This window comes from Podarcis liolepis, assembly GCF_965112155.1.
Source record: "Podarcis liolepis genome assembly, chromosome: 13".
Classification (NCBI taxonomy): Eukaryota; Metazoa; Chordata; class Lepidosauria; order Squamata; family Lacertidae; genus Podarcis; species Podarcis liolepis.
The window spans coordinates 12,025,441-12,043,038 of record NC_139573.1 but is presented as its reverse complement, the minus strand read 5'-3'; the positions used below and the strand labels follow the sequence as shown (position 1 = coordinate 12,043,038).

General features: G+C 40.3%; 1 protein-coding gene across 1 annotated transcript; it reads right to left on the bottom strand.

The window, feature by feature from the left end:
• Window positions 1-6,613: 6,613 nt before the first annotated feature.
• LOC310692619 (vomeronasal type-2 receptor 26-like) lies at window positions 6,614-13,593 on the bottom strand (the record flags this gene model as incomplete). The annotated part of the gene is made up of 6 exons (XM_083473564.1): window positions 6,614-7,515; window positions 9,011-9,137; window positions 10,192-10,419; window positions 11,643-12,533; window positions 12,747-12,797; window positions 13,303-13,593. The coding sequence occupies 6 exons, from the start codon at window positions 13,591-13,593 to the stop codon at window positions 6,614-6,616; spliced, it is 2,490 nt and encodes an 829-aa protein (XP_083329690.1).
• Window positions 13,594-17,598: the final 4,005 nt, after the last annotated feature.

Below are 17,598 nucleotides of genomic sequence, written 5' to 3'. Positions count from 1 at the left end.
TTTGAAAACCCTCTGTTCCAGTTGGCTATTAATTAAGATCATTTCATATAATCATTGGATCAAAAAATTGTAGCATTGGAAGGGATCCTGAGGTCATCTAGTCCAAGACCCTGCAATGCAGGAATCTTAGTAGAGCAGAGATTCCTACCACTTAATGTGTCCCACTGTACTTACAGATTTTACCTTCTGCATCACTTGCCCTCCTGTTTGCTGGTAGATAATCTGATATAAGATAATGAAAGATAATGAAGATTAATTCCTCAAACCTTATTTAACGCTAAACCATCCCTATATATTTGGGCAGGTGCCACCCCTATCAGTATGTAATGACAAGTGCCGTCATGGTTATGGGAAGAAGAGAGAGGAGGGTAAGAAATTTTGCTGCTATTCTTGCACTCCATGTCCAGATGGGATGGTCTCAAACGAGAAGGGTAAGACATGCAATGTTATAATACACCAAACTACAGTGGAACCTCGGGTTACGTACCATCCCCCTTATGAACATTTCGGGTAACGAGCTCCATTAACCCAGAAGTAGATGCTCCTGGTAGTGAACTGGTAGTGAGCGGAAGTCGGCACAGCGGCAGCAAGAGGCCCCATTAGCAAAGCGCACCTCAGGTTAAGAGCGGTTTCATGTTAAGAGTGGACCGCCGGAACGAATTAAGTTTGTAACCAGAGATACCAGTGTATCTGTATTTGTTGAAGTAAAAAGTGAGGAGCCCTTTTATAATGCTATTGCCTTTTACTTTGTGCATATTTTTTAACATTCACAAAATGTTTCGTGTTTTTTTTATAATTATCAAATTAAACATAGTCCTCATTTTTATATAGATACCTTTCCATTGGCTGTTTACTTATAATTGCTTTAAATTATTTTAAGGACAATGTTTTTAGAAGAATGAGTAATGCCTAGTGCCAAGTTCCCAGATAACTGCAATATTAGAGCTCTGAAAGTCAGACTGGATGGCCATGAATTATATAATGCCCCAGAAATAAAAGACCAGGAGATGGCAGACTGAAATAACACAAAGCTATCAGCAGTTTTGATTTGGATAGAGGTCAAAATGACTGACACCTTTGTTGACTCCTAAGATTTTGAAATACAGCCAGAATGGTTGTCTCATTTCACTGAACATAAATTCTTATTTTAAGAAAAACTTTTTTGAACATCAGGAGAAAACCACATTTCAATCCAGATATGATACATAACATTTCTGTTTGATGCACTTTGGGCAGAAGAATTTTAAACATTTCATGGGTAAAAACACAAGGTGGGATTATGGAAGGCAGTTCTTAAGCTTGAACAATGCCTTACATTCCTTTTCAGATGAAGAAACTTGTGTCAGTTGTCCAGAAGACCAATATCCAAACAAAGGCCAGGATCAATGCATTCCTAAGATTCCAAACTTCCTGGCATTTGATGACACTTTAGCCATTCTTTCAACTTTCTTTGCACTTTTGTTATCTCTGATCACAGTTCTGGTGCTGGGAATCTTCATTAAGCACCGGGACACAGCCATAGTCAAAGCTAACAACAGAAGCCTCACCTACATTCTCCTCATCTCCCTCCTCTTCTGCTTTCTCTGCACCTTGATGTTCATTGGAAAGCCTAATGAGGTGACTTGCCTTCTCCGACAAACTGCTTTTGGTATAATATTCTGTGTGTCCATCTCCAGCATCTTGGCCAAAACGGTATCTGTGGTTTTAGCATTCATGGCCACCAAACCAGGATCTAGGATGCGGAAATGGATAGGGAAACAATTGGCTTTTTCCATAATTCTATCCTGCTCCCATATTCAAGTAGGGATTTGTGCTCTTTGGTTGGCAACTTCCCCTCCATTTCCAGATTTAGATTCACACACAATGCTTGATCAAATTGTACTCTTATGTAATGAAGGGTCAGTCACCATGTTCTGCTGTGTCTTAAGCTACATGGGTTTCCTGGCTACTGTCAGCTTCACTGTAGCCTTCCTAGCCAGGAAGTTACCTGACAGTTTTAATGAAGCCAAATTCATCACCTTCAGTATGTTGGTGTTTTGCAGTGTTTGGCTCTCCTTTATTCCAACTTACTTGAGCACAAGAGGGAAATACATGGTAGCTGTGGAGATCTTCTCCATCTTGACTTCCAGTGCTGGGTTACTGAGTTGTATATTTTTTCCAAAATGCTACATTATTGTGGTGAGGCCTGAGTTGAACAATAAAGGACATCTGATACGAAAAAAGATATAAATGAGAGAATATTTTGTTGCATCCTATGTAAGAATAAATTGCACCAGTTTAATGTTTTGCTCTGTGAAAAGCTTGCTCTTTGTTTTAATTGTTGAAATAGACTGTGGGAGAAATTTCAAATTGCCAACATTGACTGCAGACTTCTGCTATTGATCCAAGAAAGACTCTCCTCCCTGGAAGAGAGGGGAGTGGTTGTGGGCAGGAGCCCGAGCACCGCCCCTAGCAGGAGGCATAGCCCCCTGCCTCCACCTCACCTGGCTGGCGCCCATGCCCCTCTGGAGGCTTCCAACCAGGTGCCTCAGAGGGGGCATGTTCAGCAGCCTTTTGCTGCGGCGCCAGCCTCTCCCCGGCCTCATTCTTTCCCGTCGTCTCATCGCGAGTCACCCACCCTCCAATCCCTTAGAGTTAGGGCTTAGGTCATTGGCCTTGCTATGGACCTTAGGTTGGTCGCCCTGGTTGTCTAGGGGGCCTGGTAGGAATTTTTTCTATTTGGCATTTGGCTTTTGGGGTTTTTTTCGCCTACCTCGTAGCAATCATCACAACTTTTGTGGTATTGGTGGGTAGGTTAGGCATTGGAATAATGTGTTGTGGTGTGTCGAAGGGCTAGGTGTGGCCATCGCCTATGCCTTCAATTTTTGGGTATTCCGTTAAAGGAATCTGGCGGTCATGTGTTCTGTCCGATGCCTGCTTGGCGGGAGGCCATAGCACGACCCTCAGTGACATCAGGGGGAAGCCTATAGTTGGATTAGCATCAACAGGCTGCACCTACTGGTGAATAAACCCACTTGTTTGTGAGATCCAATGCCTAAGCCAATACCTTTTCACTGCTGTAACCAATAAAGTTGTGGCCTTTTCATGCCCATTAACCTTATATCATGTGTCCTTGTGTATTCATTTCGCATCGTGGGGGTCGGGTCCTCGAACCACAACTATACTGCAACAAAGAAATAAGGCTCGGATTAGGTTTAAATGGTTGTATTAATGATGCTTTTAAAATGCCTTTAAGATTGCATTCTGGTTCCCACTCTTTTTAACTTTTATATTAATGATATTGTGTCATATTTAGGAAATGCAAACTCCCCTTCTCATGTAATTAGGAGCAAAAAGACCTCAATATCAATATTTGCTGATGATTTATTGCTCCTCCCTCATTTCCAATTGGGTCTCTTGGAGGTGTTCATCACATACTGTAAACAGGAAAGCCTATCTATAAATTACTCTAAGACCAAGATTGCGATTTTTGGCATACAGAGTCCTAGGACATGGGTGGTGCTGTGGTCTAAACCACTGAGTCTCTTGGGCTTGCTGATCAGAAGGTCAGCTGTTCAAATTCCCGTGGCAGGATGAGTTTCTGTTGCTCTGTCCCAGCTCCTGCTAACCTAGCAGTTTGAAAGCATACCAGTGCAAGTAGATAAATAGGTACCACTGTGGTGGGAAGGTAAACAGCTTCCGTCATTGCTGGGGCAATCAGAATAAGGTCCACTATTTGATTGCTGATTCAGGACCTTAAACTGTGTTTTATATAAGTGACTTTTAATTTTTTTCTGTGTACATCCCAATGTTCTTTTGTTGCTGTGAACGATAGCTGATGCAAATAAAGTTTCATTTATTCAGCTTCTGTCATGGTGTTCCATTGCTCAAGAAGCAGTTTAGAAATGTTGGCCACATGACCTGGAAAGCTGTCTGTGGACAAATACCAGCTTCCTTGGCCTGAAAATGAGATGAGGGGCTGCACCCCATAGTTGCTTAACTATCCAGGGGTCCTTTGCCTTTATCTTTACCAGATTTATGGCAACCCTTTGTAGATTTTTAAAAAAGCTCAACAATCTTGGTCTCCCCAAAAACTTTGCCCAAAAAAGTGCTACAACTTTTGTGTCTGGATTTTATCTTTTTGAAATATGGCAATCCTAGTATAGTTGCCGCTTGGATCAGCAGGCTATAGAACAAACTTACTTATTTATGTACCTGGGTGAATGCATTAATGAGCCCCTCTCTTGGAAGTGTCATATGGAGGCATTGTTGAAGTTCTATTAAAATCAGAGAGGGCAGCTGTTTGAACCTGCCTTCAAGGTATTTGGTAGCAAAGTGCTTACTCAAATGCTCTATATGGAGTTGAAATATGGGGCTATGATTCGAACGCCACTAAAAAATGTGGGGATTTGGAGGACTTCACATGAAGGAAGCACATGAAGAAGGGCCTCAGATGATGGACACAGAGTGCTGTTGAAGAAAGAAAAATCTTACACATTTTTATGTAGATGAGGCAGATATTGAATTGATCTTTTCCTCATAATGTAGCCTAGTTTTTAATTTCCTTAGTAGTGGCTGGATTAGCTCTCTTTGGGTATCACAATACAACAAACAGTGTAGAAGAACATGCCTGATAGATTCAATCTCAACAGAGCTGCATATGCATAATCTCTGTTCCAATTAGATGTTGTGACATTTGCCCTGTAATAGTGCTGAACGGAGAACATTAAAATGGAATCTGGAAAATGCCCAATGATGTTTAGGGTTGTCCAGTGCACTTAAGTAATTTTCTGGGTGTGATCTTTGAGGTTCATGTAAGGATTTATTAATTTTAGAGAATCGGTTAAAAATCTTGTCTTCAAAGATTAATTGAATATGTGATATGTACCAATCCCATATGCTTACATATAATAATTAATTAAATGAATGAGCGGAAACTGACAATTCCCTATGGGCAATAATTTGATATTTTGTGAGACCTGCATTGAACATCCCAATATTTTTATATGTTTATTTATTTATTAAATGTTTTGTCTACCACATTTTAATTTAAAATAAATGTGGTTTAGAACAATTCTAATAAAATTCAAGAACAACACAAAAATAAAACAAATTATGAGACAACATATATTTTCTTAACTGTCTGCATAAACCTGGCAACAGAGAAAAGTATTTAACAAACATTTTAAAGTTTGGTCCCCTCTGAATCACTATTGCAAGAGTATTCCACAGGAGTGGGCGAATTACACTAAAGGCTATGAGATGCCACTTTCAACTCAATTCATTAAACCTTCAAGGGAAAACTGCTTATTCCGTTCTTCCTTTCTGCTATAAAATTTAAATTAGGGCAAACTCTCATTCCACTCCCAGGTCTGGCCACGTACTCAGTGACTTAATAAGTTGTACTGTAATATAATGAAGGGTCATTCACTATGTTTTGTTCTATTTTAGGGTTATATTTTAGCTTCACTGTGGCCTTCCCAATGAGGAAGTTGCCAGAGCTTTTTAATGACACCAAGTATATCAACTTGGGCATACTTGTCTTTTGCATTGTTTGACTCTCCTTTGTTCAAACTTATTTCAGCAGAAAAGGAAAATACATTATTAGTGAAGAAACATGGTTTGGGCAGCAATTAATTTTCAGAAGCTTTTTCAGAGGCTGTTCAGAGGATATAATTGTAGAAATGTTTGCCTTCCCTATAATTATCAGAAAAACTGTTATCAATTCACCTTCAGGAGGCTGTTGGGAGCGGGAGGAATCAAGAAGCAAGTCTGAAATAATATGTACCCCAGTGTTCTTTAGTCATCTAAAATTAGGTAGGGAAGAGAGGTGGGCTGTGACCTTTTGACGAGTTTTGCTCTTTCATTATCAAACATCAAAGGGTAGCTCTCAGTTCCCATTCAATGAATGCTTTTGTAATGCTGTTGTGGTCAAAGACAAAGCAGAGGATTATTTCCTTCAGGAGACAGCATCAGCTGCCTCCAAAACCATATAGTTCATATGCACAGGTGCTTCCCAGCAGAATATACAGTTCACAAATGCCTGAGAAATCAGCCAGGCAAGATGGCACCATGCATACCTCAGAGAGGAACATATGGAACAGCCTGAGAGCCACTTCTGACACCACGTTTCATCCAATCAGGCTTCATGCAATTGGGATGTGAAAAAGATGCACCATGGAGACCAGAAGTAGGGGGAGCTTTCTCATCAACATGTTGCTGCTGCTCCCAAACATGGTTTGCAATGTGGACTGTGTTAAGTGCTCCACAACTAATTTCATTTATACAAGTCTATGGATACAATACAACAAAAGCATTGTTGCATTGAGCCCTCTCTTTATACTCAAGCAATGAAGTATTAAATTATACAAAGATTCCATTTAAAAACCAAATAGCTATATTTAAATAAACGTGAATATGCCAGACTAGCCTCTAATTTTACTTAAAAAGGAAAGAGCTTCAGGCTGGCTTCCGCAAAGAAATAGAACTTACATTAAAATAAAAAAAATTGATCTCAAAATCACCGCACAATAATAATAAATGCTGTAATACTTTCATTATTTCACATAGTACCAGTTTTCCTGTAGCTATTTTATGTTTTGCTGTGCAAGGAAATAAAAAACAAATTTATTATTCATTTATTTCTCTGCATTAGCTGTTCTTTGTTGTTCAGCTCAGGCCTCAAAACAATGATGTAGCATTTAGGGAAAAAGATACATCCTAGTAACCCTGCACTGGAAGCCAAGATGGAGAAAATCTCCACAGCCACCATGTATTTTCCTCTTGTGCTCAGGTAAGTTGGAACAAAAGAGAGCCAAACACTGCAAAAGACCAACATACTGAAAGTGATGAACTTGGCTTCATTAAAACTGTCAGGCAACTTCCTGGCTAGGAAAGCTACAGTGAAGCTGACAATGGCTAGGAAGCCCATGTAGCCCAAGACACAATAAAACATGAAGCTTGAGCCTTCATTACATAGCAATACAATTTCTTCAGTCCCTGAGGGTGTGTCCACATCTGGGAATGGTGGAAAGGTTCCCAACCACAGAATACAAATCCCTACTTGAGTACTGGAGGAGGAGATGACTACGGAATAAGCCAAGCGTTTACCAATCCATTTCCTCATCCTGGATCCCGGTTTAGTAGCCATGAATGCTAAAACCACAGAGATGGTTTTTGCCAGGATGCTAGAGAGGGCGATAGAGAAAATGGTACCAAAAGCAGTTTGTCGGATAAGACAGGTCACCTCATTAGGCCTTCCAATGAACAGTAAGGAACAGAGGAAGCACAAGAGGAGGGCGATGAGGAGAACGTTGGTGAGGCCTCTGTTGTTGGCTTTGACTATGGCAGTGTCCCAGCATTTAATGAAGATGACAAGTACCAAAATTGTGGTCAGAGACAACAAAACCGCAAAGGAAATTAGAACAATGCCCAAAGTGTCATCTAAAGCCAGGAAGTTTGGAATCTTAGGAATGCATTGATCCCGACCTTTGTTTGGATATTGATGATTTGGACAAGTGACACAAGTTTCCATGTCTGGGAGGGAAATGAAATTTAATTCAATGAACATTATTCTCAAGATTAAGAACTGTTTTTTCAAGAGTCCACCTAACAAATATTCACCATGGAAACATTACAAAGCCTTTGTAACAATGTGCTTCCAAAAAGAAATGCCAAAGGTCAGACCCAGAGTCTTGACCCCCTTTCCCCCCTATTATAATAACAACTGCTATGCAGTGAAAAGAGAGAATCATTGCAGAAGTTATTCAATATCTTGGAAGCCAAAATAATGATAATTTGGTTAGACTTTCTGCTGCCGAAATAGCTTTGTTCTTAAAAAAACAGACCACAACTTACATTAAATCCTGGTTAATTAATTTCTGCTAATGCACAACAGTCGTGCAGTGAAAAGAAAGAATTATTGCAAAAGATATACAATATATGAGAAGCCAAAATAATGATATGTTGAAACTTTTTATCCTCTGCCCATATAGTTTGTTCTTAAAGAACAGACCATGTTTGCTTTATCCTGATTGATTTGTTTCCCTTTGTTTCAAGCTATTTTATTGCACACTGCCTTGGTTCTTGGGTATATTGTGATATATGGACAAGCAGTGGTGCATTTATACCAGAAATATGATGCCATTCAAGAACTTATAAAATATCAGAATAATGTCCACTATTTGATTGCTGACTCAGGACCCTAACCTGTGTTTTTTATAACTGACTTTTTATTTTGTTCTGTGTACCAATGTTCTTTTGTTGCTATGGCCGATGGCTGACACAAATCAAGTTTCATTCATTCATGCTGGAATGGGATGGCAAAAGCAGGGATAAGGAGAGATGATGTGGTTGGACCAAAAGAGAATAACAAAAAGGGGAAAGCTATTGGGTGAATCATTTCTGGTAAGATTCATAACCAATGTGTGGAACAGTGAAAGATGTAGAACTGCTAACAAACCTCTGGAGAAAGAGGAGGGCAGGAGAAGGAATTGGTACTGATTTAGGAGTTGCTTTTCTGGAGGTCTGTGCCATGGTGTGCCAGAAACTATATTGTTTGAAAGTATGGTGGTTTTGGAGCACTATGAGAAGGACCTCTAAGGAGACTCAAATCCACCAGGTTAATGAGAGGGGAGAATTCTTGAGGGCTCTCAAGACATTCTTGAGATGCTTCATAACAGGTCTTCTGTTTTAAAAGCATTTTTTTCACACTAACCAAAAATAGTTTTAATGGGATGTTCTACATATTCAGACAATGAATTATGCCATTATTATATCAGAGTTACTTCGGAATTTTGTTACGCTGAAATATTTTACCTGTGTTTCTAATCATATTATAAGTTTTAATAATATTATCAAGGTCTTTCCATAAAACTTAACTATATAAACAATAAGAACCATATATTATACCATGATTTGAATGTGGGGGAGGGACCCAAAGTTAATAATCCAAACTGTTCAGATGGGCAGGGTACAAATAAAATTATTATTTAGAATCATAACAGCTAACTTGCAAAACAGTAAATCCTACCAATCTCATTTGAAAACATCCCATCTGGACATGGAACACAATCATAACAGCAAAATTTCTCCCCCTCCTTTTTAAACTTCCGGTAACCAGGATGGCAGTTGTCATTACATACTGAAATGGGTGGCACCTATCCAAAGGGAAAGGTTATTATTAAGAAAATGCCTGGGAAATTGATCTTAAATAAGTAAGAATCACCAGTAAACTGGAGTGTAAACGATGTGGAATAACATAGCCATATGAGCACAGGTGCAAGATTCAGTGAATGAAACACTGATTATGTCAAGCATCTTACAACTAAAGATTAGAATTTCTATAATGAGTCCACCAAATAATTGACCTATTTATACATCTGATCTAATACCATTAACTAGGCTGGAGACCCTATGACTCTCCATATTTTGTTGAATTAGCATTCCTATCAGCCAAAGTTTTCCAACTGAAGGGCCAAAGGTTTCCATAGTTATGATGACTCATTTATACAGATACAAAATCAATACAGGTGTGGAATAACTAAAGGAAAAATATAACAAATCCTTTTGATGTTCATAGATAGCTCACCTAGAAAGTATATTGGTATTTATTGATTAAACATACGGACAAAACCTTTTCAAGCTAATTCTTCTAGATTTGAAGATGCTGCAAAGAAAGCCTTAAAGCCAGTAAGAAGAGCTTCTAACATCTATCGGCTGTATAGTATAGTTATGTTGAAAATGAATGTAATAGAAAATATTAAACATCATTGTATCCAGTCTGCTTGATACGTGAAGAGTCCCACTTCATTTTATCTACTGTCTGATTGAGTGTAAGATGTTAAATGCAGATAGAATGTGCCAGGAATGGGAATACAACCTAGGTGTAACAATAGATGAAGATGCCTGGGTTTGAATCAGGATGAAACTTCCTATAAATGCCACTTTTGCAAGAGACCAAGAGGCAGTGCTTAAGGCAGGGTTTCACTGGTACTACAGTCAAGCATTCTCACATCACTTTTACAACCTCATCTCATGGCTGGTGAAGCTGTAACAAGAAGGAGAAACTTTATACATTTATAGTGGGAGTGTTACAAGTTTACTGGGTTTTGGCAAAGCATATTTGATGTTCTTCATAGTATTATTGACCAGCCATTTTATTGCTTGATCATGAATGTTGCTATTTGAGAGGCGGTGTGGCTATTTCCCCACCTGAGACAAGTTCCAATGCCATTTGATTCTGTCCTCATCAATGGTGAGTTGTTTCCCAGGAAGTGCCTGAGGATCCAGCCTTCCCACTTTGACCCTGATGTAGGATTCATTTGGGAAAGTCACCAAGTTTCTAATATCAAATCCACCCACTAATTCCCCATGTTTGTTAAATGCAATTTCATCTCCAGCACTGTTGTTGAATGACATCCTCTGAAGGTATGAGTGGAGCTAGAGAGAGAAAGAATGAGTTGTAAAATCTATAAAGGGTTGTAATATTATAATTACATTTATTTTGTGCTGGCAAAATCACAACGAAGTGCAGTCAGCTTTTGGTAGCAGATACAGGAAGAGAGTGACAAATAATCAAATCAGTGGAAATTCAGGATTTGAAGGTGCTTCCCAATATATTTAGGGAGGACAGCTAAGACTATTACAGTTACTGGAGGCAAGAAGGCTTCCCCTAGAAAACTGAATTCTTGTTGAAATAAGGAGTGGGGAAACAACATAAGCTTGGGCTAAATAAATGCAAGCAGACAATAAGATAAGCTGAAAAGGATTTCATTTTGCCCATTCCTAAAAACATAAAGAGCAACAGTAAAACATTATTTAAATATCTGAGTAGCAAGACTTTGGCTAAGGAGGTGTTTGGACTCTTGGATGACAAGAGAGTCAAATGTGTGCTAAAAGAAGAAAGCAGAGAAAGTGAATTATTTGCATCCTCTCCAGCCTCTGCTTCTGTTTCTGATTATGGACTGTTCCCTGCCCCCAGCCTCTCCCTGCTCACCAAACCCTGTTACCTCTACAGCTTCCAACACCTCCTCTTCCCAGTCTGTTCCCTTTTCTTCCTCTGGCCACCCATCCCACCACCCACCCCTGGATCTGAGCCTTTTTCCATTGACTGTTCCCTTGGTGATTCCCCAGCTGACCCCTTCCACCACTCCTCTGCACATAGCCAGTCCATGACATTAATCTGATAATCAAAATACGTAACTTCTCCATGCTTGAGGACTGGGGAGAGGCCAACATAACACTAACTATAAAAAAGGGATTCAGAGAAATCATGTAAATTACATACTGGTTTGAGAGTGTCACCAAGCATAATGATATGATCCTGTTCTTGGTTTTTGCAAAATGTTAAAGTGGCTTACAATATAGTACCTCTCACCTGGAAGCTTCCCTTTCTTCTACCATTGTCTTAACCTTAACTGGGGTGGGGTAGGGTGGGGTGCTTCATTTCCCTACCTGTCACTGAGTATCCTTCCACCACCTATCTTAGGGTTGCCATATTTCAAAAAATAAAAACCACAGCATCCCAAAATTGTATGGCAGTCCTGATCTTATCTGCTGCTTTCATGTAGATGTGGTTATTGGCTCCCAATGGCATCCCAGAAGGGGAGACACTGGAACAGTAACTGCATGTAAACTGCACACTTTATGAAAGAGAATATTACCTTCCATGGTTCCCCATTCCAAGGACATGGCCACCCCCTGGCATCAGTTATTCTGTAGTTGCCTCTAGATGAGTACCTGAAGTGTAAGGCATGTGCCAGAGCATAGACAGCATTATAGATAGCATAACTGTGCCCCGTCATACTCATTGCAAAATAAGGAGCAGGAAGGCTGTCCAGCATCTCCTCTCCTGTACATGGGTTTGTGATGTCTGTTGGCTCCATAGCGTTTGGAAATTTACAGCTGAATGCTTGTTCCCAGAAATCCTTGATGAAACCATCTTTATTTGTCCAAGAAGGACGTACATTCTGAAGAAACTCTTGGAAACCTTCTGGGTCACTGTAGTGAATTGCAAAGGATATAGCACCATGAAGCTCTTGTAAATCAATGCCAGCTATCTTTTGAATGCTAGATAATGTGAAGTCAATTTGGGCTGTTGTAATCCACACTTTTGCTGTAGATACCGTCTCCTGATATTCAGGATGTATTTCTTGAATTATTCTAGTTGCTTCTATAGAAAATGGCAACCATAAAATAGAAGACGTTTCTCCATATATAATAACTGCATTAGCTTTGCTCAGTGCAAAAGCTGGCAAAAGACTCATTGTATCAGCACCAAACTTTCGTTCATCCAGGAAGTTATACAAATTTTCACGAATTCGTCTTATGAATGCCGAACAGATTTTATTCTGCAAAAGCATTGGCTCTATGGTCTGCAAAAAATGTCCCCCGCCTTCATCATCTATAGCCATCAGCCCTACCCATTTCCATCCAAAGTACAGAAGTAACTCAACAGTTCCTTGATACTGAAGGGCTTCATTGGGAACCATACGATAAAAGGAAGGGAACTTGATTTGATCATGCACTTCTTCTTGAAATGAACCGTATGATATCTAAAACAAACAAACGAATAAAAGTGCACCATTTCAGCGTGGGGGAGGAGCTGAGTGTCTCTACCTTACTAATGGGAAACTGACCAGGCATAACCTTCATCTAAGTCATCCATCCATCCATCCATCCACACATGCATACCCAGAGATGCTGCTGAGTTTGGTTGACTGGAGCCAGATGTAAATTTGCCCACCTAAAAATCTAACATCACTCACCAAGAAGACCTTATTTGGATCTGGTAACCATCTTTCCAAAATGAAATCCCCCTGTAAGAACAGGAGCATGAAACAGAAAGGCATCAAATTTGACTCATTAATTATCTAACCCAAGGGTAGTCAACCTTTTTATACCTACCGCCACTAATGCATCTTTCTTGATGGTAAAATTTCCTTACTGCCCACCAGTGCTCAACAGAAGGAGGATTCAGCTTGTGCCATAGAAGCCCACCCAGAATCCTGAAACACCCACTAGTGGGCGGTAGGGGCCAGGCTGACAAGCCCTGATCTAACCGGACAAAGATGCACAGTAGCAAATCATCTAGTCTAAACCCTTGCAATGCAGGAATATTTTGCCCAACATGCGGCTAGAACCAATGGCAGTCAAATTAACAGCCTCATGCTCCACCAACTGAGCCAACTTAGCAATCAACTACCTACTTCATTATGTTAGATGACAAGATAATAATAGGAAAATAAAGACTTCACTTTTTTGTGTCACAAAATTCCTAAACGAAAGGGATAAATTCCCTTTGTTTTGATATTCAAACCCTACCTGTGGAATCCTGTAAAGACCTAAGATGTCTGCCATTGCTGAGGAGGTCTCAGAGCTTAGTCCCCCAATGACTCCTATTACATTTTCCTGGATACCACATTTGTAGTTGGGTACAAAGTTATGTGAGTTAGACAGCAGGTTTTGGGTGTTGTGGTAGGTCATCCTTGAATCAGTATAGCTGTCATAGATGTGGAACCCCAGAGTGACGTTAGGCAATACCTTGGGATTCTCATTGATCTCTGCCACAGCAAACATCAGTGCTAGGATGTGCTGGTAGAACCTTGTCGTCATGCTGCAAACGAAGGGACTTTCATTGGAAAATTAAACAAAATCATTTTAACCTGTTTTCACCTAGATATGAGAGCTGAAATTGCCCAAGTGTAAAGAGAGGACACAGGCAACAAAGTTAGTCGTTAGCTAAAATTCCGTTGGCAAGAAAACAACTGTGCTATGATTGTTAGAATTATATAATTTTGTATTTGGAGCTTCCTTCAACCAGATCAGAGTTTTAGTATCTCAGAGTACACCAATTGTGGAATTATCTATATAGATGGAATGGAATATTTCCTTGTATTTCACTGCATTTGTCTGTAATATTTCATCCATTTTCCCCCCTTTAACACTGTACAGTTTCAGCAACGAACATTAACTGTGCCACAAAAGTGTGATAATGAGTTTGGAATCACTGCTACTAAAAATGCACCAGTTTCACACATGTTTGTGTACCTTCAGAACCTTCCTTTTAAAAAAAATGAAACCCAATTTTGAGTGGACATAGAACTTAATGCAGGGAACTGCCTTCTACTAAGTCCCTCTAGCTCAGCATTTTCTACACTGATTACTTTCATGTTGCAGATTGGGAGTCTTTGTCAGCCCTGCCAGTGGATGCCAATAATTTAAACTACAACCCTTTACATGAAAAGCATGTCCTGGAACACTTCCTTACTGCTGTTCCCTATAGGCAGACACAGACAGGTCATACGTTCTGAATGGTATGTGCATTGACCTCCACCTTGTGCATTTAACTTGACATATTTGGTGTTTATAGCTAGTAATCAATTTCGGAATGAAAGCATGAACTTTATTTCTATGGGAACATTTCTAACCTGGGATTTGTCTGAACCCCCTCCCCCCAAATATACACACATTTCTTCCTGAAATGACTGCAGTAAACCAACAAAAAAGAGACAAAGAAATAACTGATGTGTCTGATTTCTCCAGATTTATGATTTGTCAGATCTCTCCTGCTCTCTCATTCGGCTGATCTCTCTCCCTCTCTGCATGGTTTCTGCCTCAAAATGGCTGCTGTCGACCAGCAAAGAGCAAACAAGTGAGGAAGGGAGGAAGGAAGGGAGGGAGGGAGGGAGGGAGGGAGGGGGCAAGTGATGGCTGTTCGGATAGCTGAATCTGCAAAGTGCATAGAGAAGTTTGGACATAATTATTTACATTCAAATCAGTGAATCTCCACTTAGAGAGTAGGCAGATAATGGGAGCTTTTTCAAAGAAATCAAGGAAACCTGAATTCAAAGAAACATGCAGTCAACTGTACAAACATAAAGAACCACTAACACATGCACACACCACAGTTTTATAGAAGGAAACAATTCCTTACAAAGGGTCCTGAATCAGTTCTTGGGAAGGTTGCTCCGTGAATAAAACTTTAGAGAAAACGTAATGCATAAGAGTTGGCTGTCAGGAATATACTATCTGAAGCCCAGGCAGCTTTCCGTGAGAATCATTCAACAACAGACCACTGTCTAATGCTGTCCTTCCTAGCTGAGAAGTATACCAGACACCTACAGGGTAAACTCTTCGTGGCCTTTATGGACCTGAAATCAGCATTTGACTCCATCCCCAGATCCCAGCTATGGTCCAAATTGAGTCTGATCTTGCAGGACAAACGACTTCTCTTTCTTATAAAAGCCCTGTACAATGGAACCAAACTGCAGGTCCGATGCGGTCGACAGGGACAGCTATCGAACAGCATCGAGATGACTAGGGGGGTGAGACAGGGTTGTATTTTGGCCCCCACATTGTTCTGCCTATTCCTAAATGACCTAGAAGAGAACTTAATGGACCCAGATGGACACATTCCAAAAATAGGAATGAGAAGGACCCCTTTGTTGTTGTATGCTGATGACGCAGCCATCATCTCGCGTTCCAGGCCGGGCTTAAATTATCTGTTGAGGAAATTTTCTGATTACTGTTCTGGAAATGGTTTATCCATTAATTATGAAAAATCTAAAATCTTAGTCTTCGAAAGAAGATTCTCCCAGTCTAAATGGGTGCTGGATGGCCATAACCTCGAACAGGTAAAATACTTCAGCTACCTAGGGCTCACATTCCATCATACAAGATCTTGGAAGCACCATTGGCAAACCTCCCTTCAAAAGGCGGAGATTACAAAGCTAGCCATACATAAATTCTTCTTCACAAAGGGCGGCAAATATGTTCCAGCAGCCTTAAGGGTTTTCAACGCAAAGCCCGTTTCCCAACTCCTGTATGCAGCATATGTCTGGCATAATGGGGACCTGCCAAAGCTAGATGGCTTTCAGGCAAAATTTATACGATCTCTGCTGCAGGTACCTAACTGCGTCCCCAACTCCGTACTTCTGTTGGAAGCTGGTGAATGCCCAATTTCAGCTAGAGCATGGTGGGCTGCCCTAAGACATTGGCTCAGGATTTCAGTGTTTAATCTAGGGAAGGGTCTGTACCAACATATCACCAATGAGGAATTTGTCAGCAAATGGCAGAAAACCATGGCTAAAAAAGCCACCTCTATTGGTCTGTCTCCCCCCCAACTGTATTACCTGGGCTATGAAGGCGCCCAAAAGGCTTTAAAGCAAAGATTATGGGACAATGCACACAGTGACTTGCGATCTCGGTCACACGCAGTCTGTAGTCCACTGGCAGCAGGAGTTCAATATGGGTATGTCTTTGAGTTAACACCTTACATCAAAAACCTGACAGTACCTAACTATCGAAGCCTTTTCACCAAGGCCAGACTGAATGTCTTCCCCTCTGCAGTGCTGGATGGTAGGTTGAGAGGAGTTCCCTACCAGGACAGACTTTGCTCGTGTGCTCAAGACATCGAGTCCATAAATCATATTTTGTTACATTGTGCGAAGTATGAGCAGGCCAGGGCTGAACTGATACTACCCTTGCTGGTGCCTTTCCCGGGAAAGTCAGAGGCTCACTATGTCAGGTTCCTACTGGAAGACCGGACAAAAGCTAGAACTTTGGCAGTGGCAAAGTTTTTATCGGTGGTTGAAAGAACAAATGAGCCCTATATTCCAAACAAAGTGCTTGATTAACCTGGAGGTAGACTGTATGAACTCTGTATTAACTTGTAATGTTTTGTTGGGTCTCTGGACCGTAATAAAGATTGTTTATAATGCATAAGAGTTGTCATCCCACCAATGAGAAGATCACCTGGCTCATACCAGTCATGTGGAACACGTACAGGTTTCTTTCTGCTGCAGCTAATACTATGCACTTTGCACACCATGTTTGGAAGCAGAAGGAGAAAAATCACCATCCTAATAGTAACCTGTCCACACATGAAATCTCCCACGTCCCTCAGTTTACCATAGCATTAGAACTATTGACCTCATTTGAGCTAGATGAGTTTATTAGCAGCTGACTCTGCCAACACACTACTCAAAGGGACTCCTATCCACCTTAACCTTAACCTCAACAATATCACAAAACCATACCTTGAATGCCAATTAAACTACATAAATTTGAAAGGTGAGCTCTACACTGAAAGTGAGAATCTGGTCAAAATGACACAGCCCTAACCTAACTCTCTCTGTTCCCTAATCTTAGCTGCCTATGGAACACTGGGGAACTTATAATCATTTCAGACTTTCCAACTGAATGTTTTCCCCTTCTGTGAAGCCACTGGAGCTTTGGTCAATTGAATTGATTATACTGGTTTAGATAATTGCAGGGGAAATAATAACTTCTGCAATGTTCTTGCCTGCTGAAAATTTGTTACATCACAGAGTTGGAAGGGAACTTCAAGGTTGCCCCTGGGCATGGGGGTTGTAATTTTGTTTGTTATTATCTTAAGTGTTGTGTTTTATATTGCAAACTGCCCTGTGATCTTTGGATAAAGGGTGATATATAAATGTGATAAATAATAATAATTTTATACTTTTAGAATATTTATTAATAGTCCAACACCATTATGGGAATTCCATAACCACAAAGTCCCCACAGATCCTGTGAACAAATTCTTTGTGATGAAAATTTGTGCAAGAACCTCTAACTTTGCTGCACTTCTCAAAGCTT